This window comes from Paramisgurnus dabryanus, chromosome 5, assembly GCF_030506205.2.
Source record: "Paramisgurnus dabryanus chromosome 5, PD_genome_1.1, whole genome shotgun sequence".
NCBI lineage: Eukaryota > Metazoa > Chordata > Actinopteri > Cypriniformes > Cobitidae > Paramisgurnus > Paramisgurnus dabryanus.
The window spans coordinates 35,325,047-35,349,627 of NC_133341.1; the positions used below are offsets into that span (position 1 = coordinate 35,325,047).

Here is a 24,581-nt window from a genome sequence, read left to right on the forward strand (position 1 = left end):
AGCAGTTCCAGCTGTTATTGTTGACAGACGGATCTTCGGGGGGAAAATGGCGGTGTCCCGTCGATCCTCTCAGCATCAACAAAGCACCCTGCAACCGTCTCCGCGGAACGTCGCGATCGCCTCTCCGCCTCCCGAATCGCCCTCAGCGATTATTCCAGATTCAGCGAGTCTACTGAGCCCATCGGGGACCGGCGCAGCGGAATGCGACGGAGCGACGACAGAGACCGCAGCGGCCTCCGCATCTTCCCCGGACAGGCCCGGCCCAATGACTGCAGCAGCGGCGTCAGCACTCGGCAGCTCCAGCTGCAGCAGCATTAGCTCTAGCGCGACCGCGGGCAGCCAGAGCCCTGGTTCGGGTACGACCAGTCCAGGGGAGGGAGTGTGCGGGGCCGGTGGGGCGTTCAGAGAGCTCTTCGAGGCCTGTCGGAACGGAGACGTGTCGCGGGTGAAACGACTGGTGGACTCGGTGAATGTGAACGCTAAAGACATGGCCGGACGAAAATCAACGCCGCTCCATTTCGCAGCAGGTCTGTGGTTTTGTATTTTTGATATATTTTGCTAGATTAAGCTCGGTTAGGCTGACCAAATGAGACGAAAATACGTATATAATTTTATTTCACCGCAAATATTTGGTTCCATTATACTATGATTTATTGATACATAAATAATAATATAATAAAGTGTATTATATGTGCGTGAAAGTATGCAATGGCAGTATATCAAATACGTTGTTTTTCGTTATAAAAATTAATTACAGAAAATGTGTATGGTATAAAAATATTGAAATAAATTAATGAATTAATAGATTGTGTTATGTAATCTGTCAGATACTGTAAAATAAAGAGGATATTTGTTAAGAAACCCATGAGGAATAGATTGTTTATATTAAAATGTTGACACACAATTATCATGTAAAATGAATGATCTCAAAAAAGCAGTAATTTTTTTTTAAACTAACTATTAGCTGGATTATGTCTATAAACATCAAAGTCTATTTTATTTTGCATTTATATCTGTAATATCAAGTAGGTCTGCATGATGTTGATGGGGCATCGAGGTATTGCGATGTATATTGCGGTACTATGCACAATATACTTGATGGCTTCACCAGATGACTTGAAACGCTCTGTTTGAGAGGATGGCATTTCTTGTATAGCTTACAGATTTTCTCTGTCATTTGAAACCATTCCCTGGTGTCCGGTAACAATGGCAAAGGAATCTGAAATAGTTTCCCTTTTTTATGAAAAATCTTCTGTGATGTGACTTGCAGAAGTTGATGCTAAAACAATATATTGTGCAGAACTAATATCCAGTTTAAATTTCCTGTGGTGAGACTGTTTTAAATATGAATTGTACGGACCATAAAAATATGCAATTTGCATAGAAATACTTAAAAAATGTTATTTAACTCCACAAATGATTTTTCGGCATTAGTAAACAAATTAAAGGAATATTCAATTTTCTTGAAAGAAAAATCCTGATAATTTACTCACCACTATGTCATCAAAAATGTTGATGTCTTTCTCAGTCGAGAAGAAATTATGTTTTTTGAGGAAATTTTTCTCATTTTAATGGACTTCAATAGAGCCCAACATTTAATACTTAACTCAACACTTAACAGTTTTTTTCAACGGAGTTTCAAAGGACTATAAACGATCCCAAACGAGGCATAAGGGTCTTATCTAGCGAAATGATTATCATTTTTGACAAGAAAAATAAAAAATATGCTCTTTTAAACCACAACTTTTCGTCTAGGTCTGATCCAGCGCGACCTAACGTAAATGCGTAGTGACGTAGGGAGGTCACGTGTTACATATATAAAACGCACATTTGCGGACCATTGTAAACAATAAACTGACACAAAGACATTAATTAGTATCAGTTGACATACAACAACGTGGGAACGGTCCTCTTTCAACACACTTGTAAACACTGGGGCGGAGTTTCGCTTTCGTTCTCTGTGACCTCTTGACGTCATGACGTATTGCATGGGGTCACGCTGACGTATCACGACCGGATCTAGACGAAAAGTTGTGGTTTAAAAGAGCATATTTTTTATTTTTCTTGTCAAAAATGACAATCGTTTCGCTAGATAAGACCCTTATGCCTCGTTTGGGATCGTTTATAGTCCGTTGAAACTCCGTTGAAAAAACTGCTAAGTGTTGAGTTAAGTATTAAATGTTGGGCTCTATAAAAGTCCATTAAAATGAGAAAAATCCTGCAATGTTTTCCTCAAAACACATAATTTCTTCTCGACTGAACAAAGAAAGACATCAACATTTTGGATGACATGGTGGTGAGTAAATTATCTGGATTTTTCTTTTAAGAAAATGGAATATTCCTTTAAGCATGATCTTTTATTAATTAATTATCTAACTAAATACATTGTTTTTTTTTTAAATATATGTGCTGTACCACGTGACTAGTGACGATGACTAGTCGCCAGTTAATTAAAGTACGTTTACATGTATGCATTTGGCAGATGCTTTTATCCAAAGGGACTTACAGTGCATTACAAGGTATACATTTTATCAACGTGTGTTCCCTGGTTTGAAATCTGTGACCTTTAGCGCTGCTAACGCAATGTTCTATCACTGATCTGCCATCCCAGATGTATAAGACCTTGTTCTTTACCTGACTACAATCAGAGTTATTTTAAATAATATCTTAGCTCGTCCTTGCTTTGTAATGCCATTGAATGGTAGTGTGTTAAGGGTCCAAAAAGCACATCCATCCATCATTAAAGAACATTAAAGGTCCATCTAAATGACTCTAGTGGGTTAATGTCTTCTGAAGTGAAATAATTGATTTGTGAAAGAAAACAATAATGTAAGCTTACTTAACTCTTTCACTGCCAGCGTTTAAAAAAAAAAGTTGCCAGCCAGCGCCAGCATTTTTCATGATTTTCACCAAAGTTTAATGCCTTCCAGAAAATGTTCTTCTTTGAATATATAAACATACAATATACCAAATGAAAGAACAGACCCTCTGCTTTCAAACAAAACAAAACATTTCATCCTACCTTCAGTGGTTCTTTTGTAATCAGCTTTTGAATATGGGTAGGTTTCTGCAAAAACACCACATTTTGAGCAAAAAGCAGAGATAATTCAATTTTTGTGACGGACTTTTCATAGAGATCCCATTCAGAGCGATCTTTAAAACAGACACGGACATGCAGCCCCTTGCCATAGGGCAATACTTCCGGGTTTAAAATGTTGCGGAAGGGCGACACCTGGTGGATAATAGCGGTATTGCGAAAAGACGAAAAAAAATCTCGTCATTGGCGGGGAAGCGTTTTCTCTTAATTGACGAGATATCTCGTCAATGGCGGTGAAAGAGTTAAAGTGATAGTTTAGTAGAAATGTCTTTGTTCTGATAGTATTCTTTTTTCCTACTATTGAAGTGAATGGGGCTCGTGATCGGTTTGGTAACAAACATTCCTCAAAATTTTTCCTTCGTGTTCATCAGAACATAGACATGTATTTGGGTTTGTAACAACATGAGAGTGAGAAAATGACAGAATTTGTTTTTCATTATTGGGTGAACTATCTCTTTAATTGATGTGTTGTGTGTATACTTTTAAACAGTGTCCCAGGTGAAAAAGTATTACACTTCCATAGTGTACTTAAAGTGCTTTATTTTCGCACACTTATTTTGTACTTAATATACAAAAAATTCATCTTTAGTACTTCTTAAGATGTTCTTAAGATCATCTAGGTGTACTTCACTGTGCTATTTTGAGACACAATAAATATGAACTAAAATGTGCTAAAAATTTATTTAAAATAGGGCTGCACGATAAATCGCATTCGATATCACACGCATCTCGTCTGTAATGCCGGTTCCTTGATCCTTAGTATTAAATGGCCATCTGCTGCTTTCAGATGGAGCAGCATTAACTGCACAGAGCCGTAGTTCACTGACAATCGGGGCAATTTCGCATGAATTATCGCAGGCGTATGCGATATGGCCGAGCTTGTCAGTGAACTACGGCTCTGTGTAGTAAATGCCGCTCCATCTGAAAGCAGCTGATGGCCATTTAATACTAATCAAGGAACCAGGATTACTGACGAGATGCGTGTGACAATTACATGCGATTTATCGTGCAGCCCTACTTTAACAAATTTATTTAGGTACAATAGTAAACTTGAACCCATTTAAGTCCAACTTGAGTCCAAGTCAAAACAAACACCAGAGATTGAGTTGGACATGACTACAACATTGATTTTAAACTTATACAGTTCAACTCAAGACTCAACGAGATTCATAATTATAGTCTGGTTTCATAGACAAGGCTTAGTTAAAGTCAGGACTAGGCTTGCTAACATTGCGATAGGTTTTTGTAAATTTAAGCTTTGCAAACTATGCATGTGCGTGTTCATGAGAGAGTTGAGATTACAAAAACTCATCGCCTTACTTGAGAAGACATTTAATAATTGTATCAATACGGTTTTGGATGGATGGATAAGCTTTTAGAGCTAAAAATGGGGCACTATTCATTATAAAGCTGAAAAAAGCCAGGATATTATTTAATATAACTCAAACTGGGTTCGGCTGAAAGAAGAAAGTCATATACATCTAGGATGGCTTGAGGGTGAGAGAAAAATATTGGCTAATCTATGGTACAAAACATCCGTTGTTAATAATGTTTAAAATATAACAGTCATTATGATATTGAAGTGATTGTGCAATTTGTAAATAATAAATAGATGTACATTTTTCATTTCATTTGATCTATTGAATTTTAACTCTCATCACACTGTCTCATTATGTTTTTCAGGATTTGGAAGGAAGGACGTAGTGGAACATCTCCTGCAGACCGGAGCAAACGTTCACGCACGTGATGACGGCGGTCTCATCCCGCTCCACAACGCCTGCTCATTCGGACACGCCGAGGTCGTGAGCCTTCTGCTGTGTAGCGGTGCCGACCCCAACGCACGAGACAACTGGAACTACACACCCCTGCATGAGGCCGCCATCAAGGGCAAGATAGACGTCTGCATTGGTATGAAATGCTTCTGTCAGGACTTTTCTGTAGTCAAATGGATGCTAAAACTCCTAATGCAATGTGAGCTTGTAAATCTCAAACAAAACGGATCAATAGGGATTATATAGATTAGGAAGCGCAAAATATTCATGTAACAATAGCCTAATAAGAAAGTTTTAGTTATGACACACTACTGCCATGTTCACAATATTTTCTAAATGCCAAAGGGAGTTTGTATAATGAATCATAATATGACTGTGTGTGTTTGACAGCTCGTGTTGTGTGTCTGTCTTCGTCTGCAGTATTTGTGGGTTGTGATTGTTTCTTCTTCTGCAGTATTTTCTCTTCTGCCCCCTGATGTCATGTAGTTCTGCTGAATAAGCAATCTGTGTGTGTGTGGCTGCATAAGAGAGGAAAAACTGACATCTCTGAAAGGTTTAACTCTTTCCCTGCCATTGACGAGATATCTCGTCAATTAAGAGAAAACGCTTCCCCGCCAATGACGAGATTTTCCGTCTTTCCGCAATACCGCTATTATCCACCAGGTGGCGCCCTTCCACAACTTTTTAAAACCGGAAGTATTGCCCTATGGCAAGCTGCTGCATGTCCCTGTCTGTTTTAAAGATCGCTCTGAAAGGGATCTCTATGAAAAGTCAGTCACAAAAATTGAATTATTTTTGCTTTTTGCAAAAATATGGTGTTTTTGCAAAAACCTACCCATATTCAAAAGCTGATTACAAAAGAACCACTGAAGGTAGGATGAAACGTTTTTTTTGTTTGAAAGCAGAGGGTCTGTTCTTTCATTTGGTATATTGTATGTTTATTTATTTAAAGAAGAACATTTTCTGGAAGGCATTAAACTTTGGTGAAAATCATGAAAAACGCTGGCGCTGGCTGGCAACTTTTTTTTAAAACGCTGGCGGTGAAAGAGTTAAGTTAGTTGCAAAATGAATAGTTTTCAGTGTTAGTTTTTGCATATTATTTGAAGTCTACACTGCGATCTTTAGAGAAGCATGATATCTGAAAAATCAGCATCGTCATCCGACAACATTATGTTGGTGTTTTTTTTCTCCCAGATGGCCTGATAGCAGATATTTGTTGTATGACATTTTGGTAGAAACTATTCCTCGATATAACGATAGACACCTTCAATGTCAGAAAAGATGTTTATGTTTTTCTTTGTTCATCGAGAAGAAATTAAGTTTTTTGAGAAAAACATTTCAGGATTTTTCTTAATTTATCTGGACCTCAACAGTTCACAATTTCAATGCATTTGAACTCTTTCACCGCCATTGACAAGCTAACTCGTCAATTATGAGAAAATGCTTCCCTGACAATGACAAGTATTTCCGGCTTTCTGCAATACCGCTATTATCCACCGGGATATTATCCTCAACAATATATGCAACCCAGAAGTAACGCCTCACGTGTAAGAGTAAGAACTTCATGTATGTTTTGAGGATCGCGCTGAATCTGATCTCTATCAATAGTCCTTCACAAAAATGCAATTATGTCAGCTTCTTGCTCAAAATTTGGTGTTTTTGAAGAAACCTACCCATATTTGAGAGGTGATTACAAGAGAACTAATGAAGGTATGATGAAAAAAAAAATTTAAAGCAGAGGGTCTGTTCTTTCATTTGATATTTTGTATGTTTATATATTTAAAGAAGAACATTTTCTTGAAGGCATTAAAATCATGAAAAATGCTAGCACTGGCTGGCAACTTTTTTTTTTAAATGCTGGCAGCAAAAGAGTTAAAATTGCAGTTTCAACAGCATGTTTTTGCCATATGTGTTGTAAAATAAAAAATGTATTTGTTGCCCCTGAAATACATTTTAAAAAATATATTAATATATGAGGGTTAAAACTAAATATATTTTAAAATTCCAAAATATATTTAATTAAGCTTTACTTTCTACAAAATGTATTTAGCATATATATATATATATATATATATATATATATATATATATATATATATACATACATATATATATATATATATATATATATATTTTTTTTTTTTTTTTTTGGGCCAAAAATAAAAAAAATTGCAATATGGGTGATTCTCACGAAATCCAGTGTTCATTTTCACGAAATCCGTGTCCAGCATCAGAATAAAAAAAAACTGGAAGCCATTTTTTTTTTTGCACATAACTCGTTAATTAACGTCAATTATGAGAAAACGATTCCCTGACAATGACAAGTATTTCCGGCTTTCTGCAATACCCCTATTATCCACCGGGATATTATCCTCTGCAACTCATGCAACCCAGAAGTTGCATGAGTTAAGGTCTGAACTTACATAACCATTATTTTTTGGAGGATTTAAAACATATTTCCTATAAAATTATTTACATTTTTTAGTTTATCATTATAAAAAAATATCATTACCGCAACATGATATTACATTAAATATGCATTTACAAACTCATGTTTCAGTAATGAGAACTAAAAAGTTGTCTAGGTACTATGACAAACTAAATTTCATTTTATTACTTTAATCTGAAGATAAAAAAATAAGAACTGCTTACCTGGTAGCCATCTTGTGTGTCGCAGTCAATTATTTTTTAAACAATGATTGAAAATTGTTGCGGAGGATGAGAAAATTGGTCTTGGACACATTTATATTCCTTATTATTGTCTCTACATTTACCAGTGATCACCAAATACCACATGTTTCTTTACTGTAAATGTTTATAGTATAACATACACTGAAGCTTTATATTTTTTAGATTTTTTTTATTATAAATTTTCCATGTCAAAGAACCCAAAGCATGGAAAATTTCCCCCTTAAATGTGGAAAAAACAACAAAATTGGTTTGTATGATGTGATTTGAAATCATGTGCAAAATAGTACATGAAGAGATGTTTGTAACTGTATGCTTCTTATTTTAAAACTCTTACTTTGCATTTACTTTTTTTATCAAAAATAAATACAATAATTTTTTTATCATAAATAAATAACCATGCATCTCTTTTAACTATATTTTTAACAGTGTTGCTCCAGCATGGTGCTGATCCAAATATCAGAAACACTGATGGGAAATCGGCTCTGGATCTGGCAGACCCGTCTGCAAAGACTGTTCTCACCGGTGAGCTAGACACAAACAGTCATTAAACAAACATCCTCACCACCCTACAAATACACATCTTAGTCATACACACAGTCTGATATTTATTTATATTAAAGCAAATTGGAGCAGGTTATTAGTCATACTATTTTTGCAACGTGTATTATGTTTTCTGAACCCCGAATGCATATTTTCTGTTTGCATTACATTTCTTAAAGTCATACAGATGCCTTAAACCTACATACACACATTTAAATGACATATTATCAGACATTTTGACAAGCTCTGTCTGTCTATAACCTTCAGGTGAATATAAGAAGGATGAACTGTTGGAGGCAGCGAGGTGAGCATATTCTTTTCTTAAAAAATAATCAAGGAAAATTGGGATTGCCATGATCTGATCCTTTTAAATATATCGGAAACCTCTCTGGCTGTCACCTTTGCTTATTACGAATGAAGCTGTGTGCTGATATTCCTAACAGTGTTTTTGGAAAACCATCTTTCTTAGGAGCGGAAATGAGGAAAAGCTGATGGCTCTTTTGACTCCGCTAAACGTCAACTGTCATGCCAGCGATGGACGCAAGGTGACACAGATCAGATTATTTGCTTTTTTTATCTGCATAGTGTTTTTTAACAAACCAGGAAGTTGTCTTTAATGTAATATTTGACATATCTGGCAAAATGCAGATGTTCAATGCCTAGTAAGAGTAGTAGAGAGCTCAGTTTGATCCCAAATAAAGGATGTATTATTAGTTTATTCCAGTAGTTGTGTAAATGATTTAGATCTAGGTCAAGTCAATCCTAAATCCCCTTGTTCAATTTTGTTTGAAACCAAGTTTTGTTTTTCAGTCAGCAGCAATGACCTAGTTTAATCCATAATAAGGTTATGTCTGGACATATGGTTTTTATTTTAACATCTAGGTTTTAAGAATTTCCCGCTCGCTTGACTGATTTTGGACAGCCTTAATTTTTACATAGACATTACTTGAACTTTGACCCCTGATCTTCATGAAGTCATTGGCCAGAGCTTTTGTGATTCATTTCTTTTGTAGATTATAATCACAAGATTGATATAGATTTTCCCCCTCAGATCATCCTTTATCATTTCAATCCTCTGTAAGGTCACCTCATACATCAGACCGTCCAGGTTCCTGTATCTCTATAGTAAAGGGTTTATAGAGAGCTGCAAGGATGATATTTTTTTGATGGCCAACCCGAAAGTTAGCTTCACATGGGTTGGGCAAAAAGTCAATAGGAAAAATAAGCTCTGTGATCAACACAAAGTTATTATACTTGCACCATCAAGATGATCTTTAAAAATTAACACAATGTTATATATATATATATACATATACATTTCAACTATAAATAAATATATTTTCAAGTATAAATGCATTTACTAGAAATAAAAAGCGAACCTTAACGGTACATTCACACGGGACGTAAGCGTTAACGCTTCCCATTCACTTTTAATGTGTGATGTCATGCGTTGCCGAACTGAATTGGGGATCCGTCATCGGCACGTTAGTGCCGTTGCTCGTGGCAGAAGTTGAACATTTCTCAACTTTTTAAGCGGCAATGCGTGCGTAAGCCAATCAGATCGCCTTATGCAAATAACCTAGGCAGAGCCAGCCAATTACGTTTATGGAAGATCGGAGCATGTGTCGCGGCCACTGTGATTGGCTGTTTGTACATCATATTTGTCCCTAATTATTAGCGATTACAATTGGCTGCTAACATATATTTGGCATTTTGAAGACGCTATCTGACTAAGCTTGCGCTATTTAATGTGCACTTCCGGTGTATGATACCTCCGAGGCGGCGCTTCTCGTCAGGTGCGCTACAAACTAACTATAGCACTCCAACGTCATCGCCACCAAGTTTCCGAATTTTTTTTTTTAACTGTTGAAACATTAAAAAAATTAAGGAAGTACTGTGGATGTATCTTTTTGGTAATTGTTCCTGTGTTGCATTGTTTTTGAGATTTTAATGCGTGGTGACATTTAATGTTCTGACAACAGCCCTTTTTGCGAACAAATTATACATGGACAATTCGTCTGGGATTTATCCGTGGATCGTTTAATTTTGGTTCATTGTGCGTGCATTCAAACTAGGGCTGCACGATAAATCGCATTTGATTGTCACGCGCATCTCGTCAGGCATTTACTACACAGAGCCTTAGTTCACTGACAATTGGGGCAATTTTGCATTAATTATCACGGACGAACCAATAACCCGTAAAAAAAAAACATTGACTTTGGAACAAGAGAACTGGAAATGCCATCCCTGCAACTCTCTAGTAGGAATTTTTGTACTTTAGCCCCAGTGTAAATGGTAGTTTTTGTTTTCTTCTTTGAGTGTAGTTTAGTAAATGTCGAATGATTACCAACAAATGATGTACTGTAACCTATGCCGTAATATAGTGATATTCCTATATATCGACCGGGTCAATTAATTGGCTACAACAAAAGTGTTTTTGTAAAAAAAAAAGTTTTTGCTTGGAAGCATTTATGCAATGAACATTGTATGTGTGCTGCATAGTATAGTTTTTGGTATTTTAGCATTGGTATAAGTTTATGAGCACAGAAAATGTTTTGTAGTGAGAAATCAGTTTATTTGATTTCAACATGTGTATGTGTTATCCTCTGTCATTTATTGCATATAGATGTTTAAATCCATTTTACTGTGACTTTTCATTGTATAATAATTTTTTTAAGATCGTCCATTGATATGAAGTAGCTAGTTTTAGTTTAAAAGTAAATGGTACAGAATGTTGTTGATGTTGATTTAGGTAGACTGCAGACGCCAGAGTCGGCTCAGATGGATAAAATGTTAGTTTACAGCTAATTTTTTGTTTTGTTTTGTTTGTTTTTTTGTTCTGGCGACATTCAGTCAACATCACAAAAAATGCTGGTAAGTTTATTTTGTGAAACAGAAAATAGTTTTAATTGGTCTTTCTGTGACTTAATTTTCTTTCCATTTATGAATATATATATATATTTTTATGTTTGTTTATTTGTCCCTAAAAATCCATCCATATATGCTGGTTCACACTTAAAGCGCACAGAAACCTGCCTTACCGTCTGCTGGTCACAATCCATCAATCAACCAATAGTGCCGCTAACATTTGGTTGACTTCTGCAGGTTCTGAAAACCAAGGCCTTGAATTATTTTTTTGTAACTTGTACACTTTTACAGTATTTCTCTAAATCATCTGCCTTTGCTAGATCTGCACCATGTCTCCACCTCTAAACCACACATCCACATATCATCTCTTACTCTTTTGATTTTGTTTGTTTGATTTGTTGTGATCAGCACGCATGCTATCCGAGATGCTGGAATGCCACATTTAACTCCTGATTTTTTTCTGATTTTTCAGATCCATTCTGTATAGGTCACACTTTGTCCATTGCTTGTGCTATGCTCGTCTTAAGCTACGTTTACACGATAACGATGTAGTAAAAAACTGTAGTAAAGTTTATATTTGGGTTTTTAAAAAATTTCACATGCATGTCACAGCGCTGTGTAAAAAAGATCTATGTGCGTTTAGACGGATCCGCAAAATCTACTGGCTATGCATGGCAAGCCAGTAGATGGCGATGTTACTTTGTAAAGAAACACTACACGTCTGTGCACATACACGTTTTTCTATAGAGCGATAAATCCAAACAATCACGATGGCAAAAGCATTAAGCAGTTTAGTTTAGACGGACGGTGAGGTTGGTTTTTTACTACAAGTGACCCTGATATTTGGACTATAAACGACCAAATTTTGTAAACTTCGTTGGAGTAGTGTTAATAAACCCAGTTTCTGCCATTGATGTTTTGGTTATACTTGCGAATGCATATACACTGAAATTAAACATTTGCATGACGTCTTTTCGTAGTTTATACAGAGAAAAATATTGCACCTTGAAACTTGTCGTCAAAAGTTAGCATTTACAGGACCCCAAAACGGCATTTGTTGTGTAAACGAACATCCAAAATGTTCCTGGTTTCGGTTAAAAACGTTGTCGTGTAAACGACCCCTTAATTTATATAAACACGAATGTTATCTTTCCATGTTGCATTAAATATTATCATTCTATGTAAAATGCGTCATACTGTGGGCTAGTATAAGATTTACATCACTAAAGCGTTACGTTAAGATTGGTTATGCAGATTGTTTTGCTGTGGGTTTGCTGTTAAGAGCATGTCACTTTATGTCTCACTGCATGAACTGGAAACAGATTTCTAGCTTTTGTGCTTAGATTCCTGTAAGTTATTAGTTTAAAAGTCACCCTTTCTTATTAATTTAACATCTTTTCGTGATGGTTTCATCCGTTGTTTAAGGACATAGTTAGGCAGGTCTAGTCGCATCAGAAACATTCAAATCCACGGTATGACCAAGTTTTCAGGCCGGTGGTGAAACTTGTCTTTCAAACTCGAGTGTTTTCGTTGTCGATCAGAGTATGTTATGTGAATAGACATTTTGTCTGCAATTTATATTAATAATTTGATGTAATCTTGGTGTGAATAGACAGTTTTTTTTTTCAGTTTTAATTATCCGGCATTTTGAGAAGAGCACAAGATCGTCAAAGACAGGAAAACAAATTAGGGTCCCCTAAATGCGCATTTGTGCTGGTGTCGGACCGCTGCCTGCTAAAGCCTAGAGTATAGTTTGTTTTTACGTGTAGGTGAACGTGCTCACACGGTCGAATGCACAGCCTTGCAAAAGTAGTTTGACTTTTACGTTGTACGTGTACATAGATGTCCGACGCATGCACATTGGCTACATACTACATTTTCCTGTATGTGCAAAGTACGCATGGTTACAAAAATCCAGTGGTGCGCATACAGTGTGCTTGTATTGTTTTGATTTGATTGTTTTGAAATTTGCATCTGTATGCGGACCCTCAAGTATGCCCAAAAATGGAACTTTACTGGGGACCTCTGTACTGCAACTATAGTGGCATTACTCAGAGAGACAGAATCTAGTTTCAAAATAAAGATACTCTTTGCCGCTGTTAACACATGTAGTGATCAGATGGGTTTAAAATGGGTGCCTTTTATTTATATTTTGATCTTAAATTTGGTTAAATTCTTAAATTAATGTGTCATTAATGTTTTTCTTGTCTTTTTTTGCAGTCGACTCCTCTTCATCTAGCTGCTGGCTATAATCGTGTTCGTATAGTGCAGTTACTGCTGCAGTACGGAGCTGATGTACATGCAAAAGACAAAGGGTGAGCAACACATACGACGACTTACTGTAAATTTACTGTTTGTAAATCAGCTAGCTGCAATGTTGGGGAAAGTTACTTTTAAAAGTAATGCATTACAATATTAAGTTACTCCCCAAAAAAGTAACTATGTTACTTAGTTACTTTTTTATTTTAAGTTAATTTTGCGTTTACTTTTTGCGAGGCTTGAACTCTTTCAGGCCTTGCAGGTGTTTTTTATGATCGCAAAAATGTCAAGCTTTGGCCTGCTATCTCTGTTTCTGACTCAAACTGTTCCCGCTTAGGTGCGCAGAATGCGTAATTTTACGTTAAAGGGACATTCCACTTTATTTTGAAAATATGCTCATTTTCCAGCTCCCCTAGTGTTAAACATTTGACTCTTACCGTTTTGGAATCCATTCAGCCAATCTCCGGGTCTGGCACTAGCACTTTTAGCATAGCTTAGCACAATCCATTGAATCTGATTAGACAATTAGCATCACGCTAAAAAATAACCAAAGTGTTTTGATATTTTTCCTATTTAAAACTTGAATTTTCTTAAGTTATATTGTGTACTAAGACCGAAAGAAAAATAAAAGTTGCAATTTTCTAGCCGATATGGCTAGGAACTATACTCTCATTCTGGCGTTATAATCAAGGACTTTGCTGCTGTAACATGGCTGCAGGAGGCGCAATGATTTTACACAGTGCCTTGGTAACTTTCAATAGCAAAGGACTATTTTCGGGCACTGCGTAATATCATTGCGCCTCCTGCAGCCATGTTACGGCAGCAAAGTCCTTAATTATAACGCCAGAATGAGAGTATAGTCCTAGTCATATCTGCATAAAATCACAACTTTTATTTTTCCGTCGATCTCAGTACACGATATAATTACAGAATAGTCAAGTTTTAAATAGGAAAAAAATCACAACTTTTAATTTCCCATCGGTCTTAGTACACTATGTAAATACAGACGACGAGTCAAGTTTTAAATAGGAAAAATATTGAAACTTTGGTTATTTTTGCGCGATGCTACATGGTAGGGCTGGGCAAAAAAAGCGATTTTTCGATTAATCTTTTTTTTTTTACGTGGTCGATTCAAAATCGATTCTCAAACAGCAGAAACGATTTTTTCCCCCCATATTTATTTCCGCAAACATTGAACGTAAGATTGACGTTAATCTTATTACTAGTCTTCTTCACTCTTTTTTGCCTTGCGCGATGTTACCAAGGAGTGAGAGGCGAGCCTGTCATTCATTCATTCAGTGCTTAAAATGGCGGTTTCAGGTACTTCATCGACTTTGATGCAACCTTCACAAAAAAAGTCAGAGGTATGGAAGCATTTTAGATTTTGCAAGAAAGACGACGACTATAGTGTAGTGGCTTTTAATTTCTTTTTATTAATTACCCATTTGTAAACTGCTGTTCACTGTTCTTTTTTATTAATATAGTATTTGTATTAAATCTATATTCATTGAGTTTAATCGAGAATCGAGTATAAAAATCGTCCAGAGAACTGGAAGCGAAAGCTGAACCGAGAATCGAATCGATTTGATAGCTTGTGAATCGATATCGAATCGATCTGGAACATCTGAATCGATACCCAGCCCTGTGGAGTGTTCCTTTTAATATGAGCGCGTTATGTCACTACATTATCTCAGGCAATAACGTGTTTGTTCTGCGCCGGTTAGCGTAGCTTCTCTACGCGTTTCGAAAAGAAGGGGTTAGCTGTGGACTGAGCCGTTGGTTGCAATTCATAATCTCTCTGCTAGATGTTGCTAAAAATCTACACAGTGGACCTTTACGTGAACAAGGCATAAGTAAATTGTTGTCGCGGTTGTTGTGGATCAACATGGCGAACGCCAATGTACCCAAACATATTATATAGAAAGTACTGTTTTAATGATAAAGCAGTAGGTACTTTGTCCAAGTCAGTACGTACTGTAACACTACACTATTTTGCACGCATTTCAATTATCTTTTTCTCTCTTTCTGTGTCAGGGGTCTTGTTCCTCTTCATAACGCCTGCTCTTATGGTCACTATGAGGTCACAGAGCTCCTGTTAAAGGTGAACAACTTTTGCTTTTTAAGAACACCATGATATTTATTTTAACCACCATTATATTTCTTAGTACTTTTTGGTATAAAATTGTGATCATTTTGCCCATGTATGTTAAATAAGATTTGTTTAGGAATTTATATATTTTGTCTTTCTTTCTTTGTTATTGATTATTTTCTCTATGATTTGCCCTCAGCACGGGGCGTGTGTTAACGCTATGGACCTATGGCAGTTCACCCCTCTCCACGAGGCAGCCAGTAAAAATCGAGTGGAGGTGTGTTCACTCCTGCTGGCTCACGGCGCAGATCCCACACTGCTTAACTGTCACGGCAAAAGTGCGGTGGACGTGGCTCCCACACCTGAACTCAAAGAGAGACTCACCTGTACGTGCCACACACAGCGCTCAGATCGTATCTGTCGACACGTCGGTTCGCATTTTCGTGTTTGACCTTTCGTGCTTTTCTATCAACCAGATGAGTTCAAAGGTCACACGCTGTTACAAGCTGCCCGGGAAGCGGACATGGCGAAGGTGAAGAAGACCACGCAGGAGATCATCAGTTTTAAACACCCTCACTCGCATGACTCTGCTCTGGTGAGCGCAGGACTAAATGTGTTGTGTTTAAACATTGCAAGGTATTGCATTAACTCTTAATGATGGTCTGTGTTTTGGTAGCACTGCGCGGTGGCCTCCCCTCATCCCAAACGCAAGCAGGTTACAGAGATGCTGCTGAGGAAAAGCGCCAACATTCATGAGAAGAACAAAGAGTGAGTGCTTGTTTCATCAAGACTGTACATACAGAATAGTTAAAGTTTCATCCATCTCACTTTCCTCTACCTTTTTTTTAGCTTCATGACTCCATTTCACGTAGCGGCCGAGCGGGGTCACAATGACGTGCTGGAAGTCCTGCAGAAACATGGAGCAAAGGTACCAGCAGTAGCGTTACTACATTATGAGAGCACACAAACTACCTTGTGTGTTTCACTTAAAGCTCACATAACACACGTTGTTTCTCCTTATCTCTCATGTTAATCTTGCATACCTATAGACAGTTTCATCGGACGCATATGCGCTGACGCGATACACGTCTGGATCCGAACTTGACTTCCGGTTTCGTTTTTTTAATGGTGTGACTAGTTGCTAAACTGATCTCTCGAACAAATACCTCGTCGATAAAAACAAATGTTTTCGTTTCCTAGGTAATCTATGTGTTTTTTGTGCTTTTTATATAAATAAACTACGTTTAAAGAACTTTGTTGTTATTTATTCTTAGCGGAGTTTACCAGAAGTTACGTGCGGACCACGACAGCCGCTTGTTTATGTAGTTTCTGCTGAAACCATCTATAGAGTAGGGCTGTAACGATTAATCGTTCAAATGTGCATTTTCTCAATGAATGAATTTTAATGAATTACGGTGAAATCCCGGCACATCCCAAAGCCAGGGGGCGCTCTTGTGCAGAAACTCCATTTGTGCCACAGAAGAAGCAGCATTACAAATGTTATTTCAGGAAATGTCTATAGGAATATTTATATCGCTATTCTTCAAATTGTTTTAGGTATTTTCATGATTTTCTTTAATGAGTGTTGCACGTTACAAACGACTCCGACTCCTAATGATTTTAGATTGATAAGGACTTCCTACTGACCAAATGCCGTAGTACACACACAAGCTGTGCATGAAACACAGAATCAATTTCAGAGGCATTTTTAATGGACAAGCGATTAATCATTGCAGCCCTACTATAGAGTAGTATTGCATCCTTCATATCGCCAAAGAGTCTTTAGTTTCATCAGATTTATAAAAGACAGATCAGCTTTACAGATTCTTTCCGAATAATCCAAAGCTCCTAGAGGTGCAAACAAAAACAACGCACTATCTCTGGATAACTAATGATTCACTACATGTTCGTTTCGTTTACATTATATGCATTTGTGTACCAACTGCCAACAAAACACAGACATTTAAAGCAGTTTTACTTACTGCCTGCGATTCATGACCTGGTAGACACCGCCCCATTGCAACAAAATCCAGCATTAACACGTCGACTTTTTTGGAACTTTAGCTTATTCATCGTATCCCCCAGAGTTAGATCCATTAAGTCCATATTTTTTATCTACGTGTGTCCTGTAATTCTGTCTGACACACCCAGCGTTAGCCTAGCTTAGCACAAAGACTGGAAGTAAATGGCTCCAGCTAGCATACTAGCTAGCGTTATTTTGACACTTATTGGGAGCAATATGCTAGCTGAAGCCATTTACTTTCAGTATAAGGACTTCCACTGTACTTTCCTACAGCTTTTTTGGCACTTTGTTTATGTTTAGCAACTCTTGGCTAATAATAATTTCTAAACTCTAAGGGGTTGTGCACACCAAAACTTTTAAATGCGTTTTTTAACTGTGATACTTGAGCTGTGAGCCAGTTGGTTGTTGTGATACTTTTACCATTGATGAGCTGAGCTTTTCACCCAAAATGCATTGAATCTCTTTCAACTCTTGACGCTCAGCACCGAGCGTGGAAAAACCACAGAGGGACGACTTTTTTGAAAAACTGCGAGTTTCCATTGGAATCAATTGAAAGCGTAAAAGCTTTGGTGTGCACGCCCCCTTAGAAATAGCTTTAAACCCCACTTTTAAAGTCAATTTGTTTTAAACTTGTAAGGGCTTCTGTTGTCGGTTTTTTTAACCTTATGTATTTGTGCAGGTGAATGCTGCTGACACTTTGGGACAGACTGCTCTGCACCGGGCGGCCCTCGCCGGTCACATCCAGACGTGCCGACTGTTGCTGAGTTACGGGGCTGACCCGTCAATCATTTCGCTGCAAGGCTTCACTGCCTCACAGATGGGCAATGAAGCTGTTCAACAGATACTCAATGGTAGTATTATGCTTCTTTTCACAGATTAATTATCAGCTCTTAAAACCTGAGTAAATATGTTGTATGTATTTCTCCAGAGAACATTCCTCCTCGCAATTCCGATGTGGATTACCGATTTCTTGAGGCGGCTAAAGCCGGAGACCTTGACACAGTAAAGGTGAATACAGAAAAGTGTGCTCAGTGTATTTTACTTGTGATGTGGATATTTAAGTTGTTCATATTGTCTTCTGTAGCAACTGTGCTCCCCTCAGAACGTAAACTGTCGTGATCTTGAAGGCCGGCACTCCACCCCACTGCACTTTGCTGCGGGATACAACCGCGTGGCCGTAGTGGAATACCTGCTGCATCATGGGGCCGACGTTCATGCCAAAGATAAAGGGTACGAACTTGTGCCTTCTCAACACTTTTGTAAAGAATCTTCATGATCCATAATGACTCTTGTTTCTTCAGGGGTCTCGTTCCTTTGCACAACGCTTGTTCGTATGGGCACTACGAGGTGGCCGAGCTGCTGGTGAGACATGGAGCGTCAGTGAACGTGGCAGACCTTTGGAAGTTCACACCACTGCACGAGGCTGCAGCAAAGGGCAAATATGAGATCTGTAAACTACTTCTGAAGGTAAAAAAATGTCTCGCCTGAAGAAATCCTAGTTGTGTTGGAATAATATGTTAACCGCCTTGCAATGATGTCTCTCTGCAGCATGGGGCAGACCCATCCAAGAAGAACCGTGATGGCAACATGGCTTTGGACATGGTGAAGGACGGAGACACAGACATACAGGATCTGCTGCGTGGAGATGCCGCCCTCCTTGATGCCGCCAAGAAAGGCTGTCTTGCCCGCGTGCAGAAACTTTGCAGCCCGGAGAACATCAACTGCAGGGACACGCAGGGCAGGAACTCAACCCCACTGCACCTCGCTGGTAACGCATCACAAAACATTTTTTTTTACTACTGCGTAAAACTAAAAAATAATCTTTTTTTCTATTGTTTGATGCATTCGTGCTTTTTTATCAGCTGGCTACAATAACCTGGAGGTGGCAGAGTATCTCCTGGAGCATGGAGCAGATGTTAATGCTCAAGATAAAGGAGGTTTGATTCCTCTGCATAATGCCGCTTCATATGGGGTGAGAAATGACTTAAGTTCTTAGGGGCCGCTTATATGACATTTTCAGCCCAAAACAGGACATTTTTGTATGCGTTTTAGGAATGATTGATCATGAAAACGCAGCTATTCCTGTTAGAGGTTTCTGTAAAAAAAATGTAATTCATAAATGCTCTTGATGTGTTCATGTTTTGTCATAGTTTCTTTAAAATTACGTTTTATTTGAGTGTTTTTTATAAAAATATTTTCATTTTCATCATGACACATATGCCCCGCCCCTTTGACTGCCCGCCCCTAATTAATCGAGTAATCGTTTTTCAGAATCGAAATAAAAAAATGACATGCATGCGCATCCCTAATGCGTTTACACGACAGTGCCGTTTTACGGTCCTGAAAATGCATGTTATTGAAAACAATGGCGTTATTGTTTCCATGTAGTTGACAAAAATGCAAATCTGTGAGAACCGAGATGTCATGTGCATGCTTATTAGTGATGCGCGGGTCAGGGTTTTTTCCAACCTGCGGGTTCCCATTTTATGAAATATGTGGTCCGCCCCGCATCGGTGTATTTAGTTTTACAACCCAGCTTGGCGCATTCGTGACGTGCTGCCAAATGTTTAGGACATCAAATTACGTTGCTACATACACCTACATATTTTAACCTTATCAAAGAACCTAATAAATTATGAAAATCTATATTTCCAAATACTTAATATAGGCTATAGGGAATTGCATGCAACATGCATGTTTTTTTGTTTTGTTTTTAATGCCCCTCCCCGCAAAATGACAATTTCTTTACCCTACACGGTTATGAGTAATCAATACTTTTTAATGCTTTCGCTACCTTGATTGTTTGTATTTTTTCACTCCGTAGAAAAATGCAGATGTGCGCAGGCGTTTAGTGTTTCTTTACAAAGTAATATCGCCATCTACTGGCCTGGCACAAATAATACAGTATTTTTTGTAGTTTTTGGGGATCCGTGTAAGCACTGATTAAGACAACGTTTTCATGTGTACGTGAAAACGCAAATGAGAAAGTTTTTAGTTTCTTACTCTATCGCTTTCATGAAAATTTAGCTTTAGTCTAAATGGATGGTTTTGTTATAAAAGTTGACTTTTGTGGGATTCAAGTGATCCTGGGTCTTGGGTTTGTTTGTGTTTGAGCCTTTCAAATTTTTCTTAAATACTATGCTGCAAAATTATTTTAAAGGTGTTGTATGCCACATACTGTATATAATATCTGTATTAGTGTGATTTTCAGCCATAATTAAATAGGGTTTTTCCTCAAAAGTATTTAAAAAGTTTTTTTTTTGTAATTGTCTACTATTACCTGCTAAGCAATCTTTTTTCAAAATAGCTTGGCTTATTTTTTTTAAATTTACTATTAGTGAATAAGCAGTTGTATGCATTGCTGAACAGCAGTATGTTGACATACACATATAATGACATCAACATCTGTATCCCCTTTCTCACACTTTGTCCAGCATGTGGATATCGCCGCCCTGTTGATCAAGTTCAACACTTGTGTAAATGCGACAGATAAATGGGCATTCACTCCTTTGCACGAGGCTGCGCAGAAGGGACGGACGCAGCTGTGTGCGCTCCTGCTGGCGCACGGCGCTGATCCGACCATGAAGAACCAGGAGGGGCAGACGGCTCTGGATCTGGCCACGGTATGGAGTACAATATTTACAAAAACTATTTATTTATATTTATAAAACATAAATACATTTTTTACATTGTTTTATTCTTTAAAACATTCACGATTGGTTCATAAGGTTCAGCTCTGTTGTCATTGGTTAATGATTTTGCCCCGCCCAAGCAGTCATGATGACATCACCAGAAAAGAAAAAAGATTTTTGTCACAGTTAATAAATCAACGGTTATTGATCTTTGACAGGCCGATGACATCCGCGCTTTGCTGATGGATGCGATGCCACCTGACGCTCTGCCCAGCTGTTTCAAACCCCAGGCCACTGTGCTCAGTGCCACACTGATATCGCCTGCATCCACCCCCTCCTGCCTCTCTGCCGCTTCCAGCATCGATAACCTGGCGGGGCCGCTCTGTGACGGGGCCAGTGGAGGAGCCACAGGACCTGCTGATGGAGCCTCCGGAAATGAGAGGAAGGAAGGAGATGGTGAGACACAGATGAGGATCAAGACAGACTGGGAATTGATAGAGGAAGAAGAGAGTAGGGAGCCAGTGAAGGGACATACATTAGTATTTCATCACAATGCAACATGCAAATCATTTTATTTGTGCAAATCTTTTATAACACTGCAGACACACAGAAAAAAATACATACTGTATAAAGATTGGAGCTATATATGCTATTTCTTCAAGTAAATGTATTTGTTAGTATCTAAAAGCATTTTTTGTATCATAGCTGTCCTGGATATGAACATCTCGCAGTTCCTGAAGAGCTTAGGGCTCGAGCATCTCCGGGACATCTTCGAGAGAGAACAGGTGAGTGCAGGATGATCTGGATATCATCTGGCAAGGTATTTAGATTTGTATGTAATGGCGTTTCTGTCGTCCATTAGATCACCCTGGACGTGTTGGCTGATATGGGCCACGAGGAGCTCAAGGAGATCGGGATCAATGCTTACGGGCATCGTCATAAACTTATCAAAGGCATCGAGAGGCTCCTGGGAGGACAGCAGGGTGCGAAATCAACCCCTCACACACACACACACATTTATCTCATTCAACATCTCCTTTATGTATTGATTAATATATGCTATGGGTGTAATAACGAAGCAAAAGACAAAAACAAAACTAGTGAGGAATGTCTGTAAAGAAAATGCTGGCTTTTATATCACAATGGAATCGATCTGCGAAATAGTAAAAAAAAGATAAATATTGTAGCCCTGTGTGAAAATATGTTTAGTATAGTTTGGTTTTTAATCCCACAGGTGCAAATCCATACCTAACGTTCCACTGCACCAATCAGGGCACAGTTTTGATCGATCTGGCCGTGGATGATAAGGAGTTTCAGTCTGTCGAGGAGGAGGTAAACGTGAACTCATTCAGCTCTTTTTTTTTATTTGGACCATACAGTTCAGATGTATCGATGGATCTTGATTTTTGTGCCCACAGATGCAGAGCACAATTCGTGAGCACAGGGATGGAGGAAACGCGGGTGGCGTTTTCAGTCGATACAATATCATCAAGGTAAATCACACCTGATCACAAGCATCTCATTGACCTGTGGCATGGCATGTTTATTATAAAATATTTTGAATATGAGCTTGAACCGAGACTTTCCGTGTGCACACAGATCCAGAAAGTGGTGAATAAGAAACTGAGAGAGAGATATACACACAGACAGAAAGAGATTGCGGATGAAAATCACAACCACCACAACGAACGCATGCTGTTTCACGGTAAACGGCATAACATACATCTGATAAATAAAATGAAGTATACACAATTTCTTTTCTGTATGTTTACATAAACTTAAATTGCTAATATTGCTATTAAACATCATATCAGTAAGTAAACACTCTTGTTTGTTTTGTTTCAGGATCTCCATTTATCAATGCCATCATCCACAAAGGATTTGATGAGCGTCATGCTTATATTGGTGGCATGTTTGGAGCCGGTATATATTTCGCAGAGAATTCCTCTAAAAGCAACCAGTACGTTTATGGAATCGGGGGAGGGACCGGATGCCCCACCCACAAAGACCGATCATGTTACCTGTGCCAGAGGTAAACGCACACCGTCTGCCCGTTTAACAGCAACGTAAACTTCTTAAAGTGGATGGTTTTACATACTGTACTGTTGTGTGTTTGTTTTACACAGGCAGATGTTGTTCTGTCGTGTAACGCTGGGAAAGTCATTCCTGCAGTTTAGTGCCATGAAAATGGCCCACGCCCCACCCGGACATCACTCTGTGATCGGCCGTCCCAGTGTCAATGGCCTGGCCTACGCTGAGTATGTGATTTATCGTGGAGAACAGGTGAATTAATGTTTAAGCAGTCATTACATGTGTCGAGTGATTTTTTTTACATTTATTTATTAGGGCTGTCAAACGATTAATCGCATACAAAATAAATGTTTGTGTTCATGTAATATATGTATGTGTAATTATTATTTATATATTAATGCACAAATATATATTTAAGAAATGTTTTCATATGTGTGTGTGTGTGTGTGTGTGTGTGTGTGTGTGTGTGTGTGTATATATATAAATGAGGATGCGTTTCCTGCAAGCATGCAATATTCGCCTCAATTGCATCTTCCATGCATGTCAACTTGAGCGAGAAATTTGCATGATGCATTGTTGTGCAAGCCAATTAGCAAAGAGCTCATTGACATTGACAGACGGAGAAGTGAAGTGTAATGTGTGTTAACGTGTTTGTTCACTGTTGTTGTTTTTTAGGCCTACCCAGAATATCTTATTACTTACCAGATCCTGAAGCCGGACAGCACGCCTCAGTCCTCTACAGGAGCAGAACAGAAGTCATAGTCAACACACTGTGTTTTTACATTCGATCACTCACTCACTCACTCACTGCTCGCTCACTCACTCCCTCTTTCTCACTCTGTTGTTGCACAAAGGAAATGTGAACTTTACCATTTACCCACGTCTTACTCATGGAATTCCCATGTATGAATTATGAATTTGCACTTTTAAAAACAAGTTACTTAAGTTATTTGAAAATAGTTGCAATTGTGAGGTTTAATGTACAGGTAGTATAAAGCAAACATGTAAAACTGACTGTGTTTAACTATGCTGTTTGAGTTGTATTTTAATGGAACTTTTTTTGTTTGGAGTCTGGTAATTTCTTTTAAATAAATCTCATCGGAACGAGACTCACTCATACAACTTTTGCTTGTTCATTTATTTATTTAGTGTCAATATATTTCTAAAATTTTTGCACAGAATCTTAGAATCATGAAGGCCACAACAGGTTTTTTTTCACGATTCCAGTGAGTAAGTTGAACAGACAGATTCAGGTTGAGGATCCAAAATCAAGATTCATGATGTCATAGCTGATTTGGATCTTAAAAAAGATCGACACTGCAAATAGTGATTACAAGACTGCTTGTCTATATGTAAAAAAAAATTTTGACAGACATTCACATGTATCAATAACTAATTTCACCAGTTAGGAGTAAACCGTATCATCCAGTATATAACATGACAGATGTACAGATTTATCATTAAACATATATATATATATATATATATATATTATTCATTTATTTGGTAACCCTTAACAATAAGTTTGTGTTTGTTAACATTAGTAAATGCATTAGCTAACATGAAGTAACAATTAGCA

The 24,581-nt window shown here is 37.9% G+C and overlaps 1 protein-coding gene across 2 annotated transcripts; it reads left to right on the forward strand.

Annotated features, from left to right (window-relative positions):
• Positions 1-24,124, forward strand: tnksb (tankyrase, TRF1-interacting ankyrin-related ADP-ribose polymerase b). Of its 2 annotated transcripts, XM_065250983.2 has the most exons (28): positions 1-527; positions 4,781-5,005; positions 7,987-8,082; positions 8,368-8,404; positions 8,570-8,645; positions 10,954-10,974; positions 13,189-13,283; positions 15,262-15,328; positions 15,516-15,702; positions 15,793-15,911; positions 15,993-16,084; positions 16,166-16,244; positions 18,019-18,190; positions 18,268-18,347; positions 18,424-18,569; positions 18,641-18,806; positions 18,888-19,107; positions 19,202-19,311; positions 20,774-20,962; positions 21,190-21,427; positions 21,677-21,756; positions 21,834-21,954; positions 22,206-22,303; positions 22,390-22,464; positions 22,571-22,676; positions 22,817-23,003; positions 23,098-23,254; positions 23,678-24,124. In XM_065250983.2, exons 1-28 carry the CDS (start codon positions 47-49, stop codon positions 23,762-23,764), a joined length of 3,807 nt encoding a protein of 1,268 aa, XP_065107055.1. In that variant the 5' UTR covers positions 1-46; the 3' UTR covers positions 23,765-24,124. The 2 variants fall into 2 exon arrangements, with proteins under 2 accessions (XP_065107055.1, XP_065107056.1); XM_065250984.2 differs by lacking the exon at positions 10,954-10,974.
• The last annotated feature ends 457 nt before the right edge of the window (positions 24,125-24,581 follow it).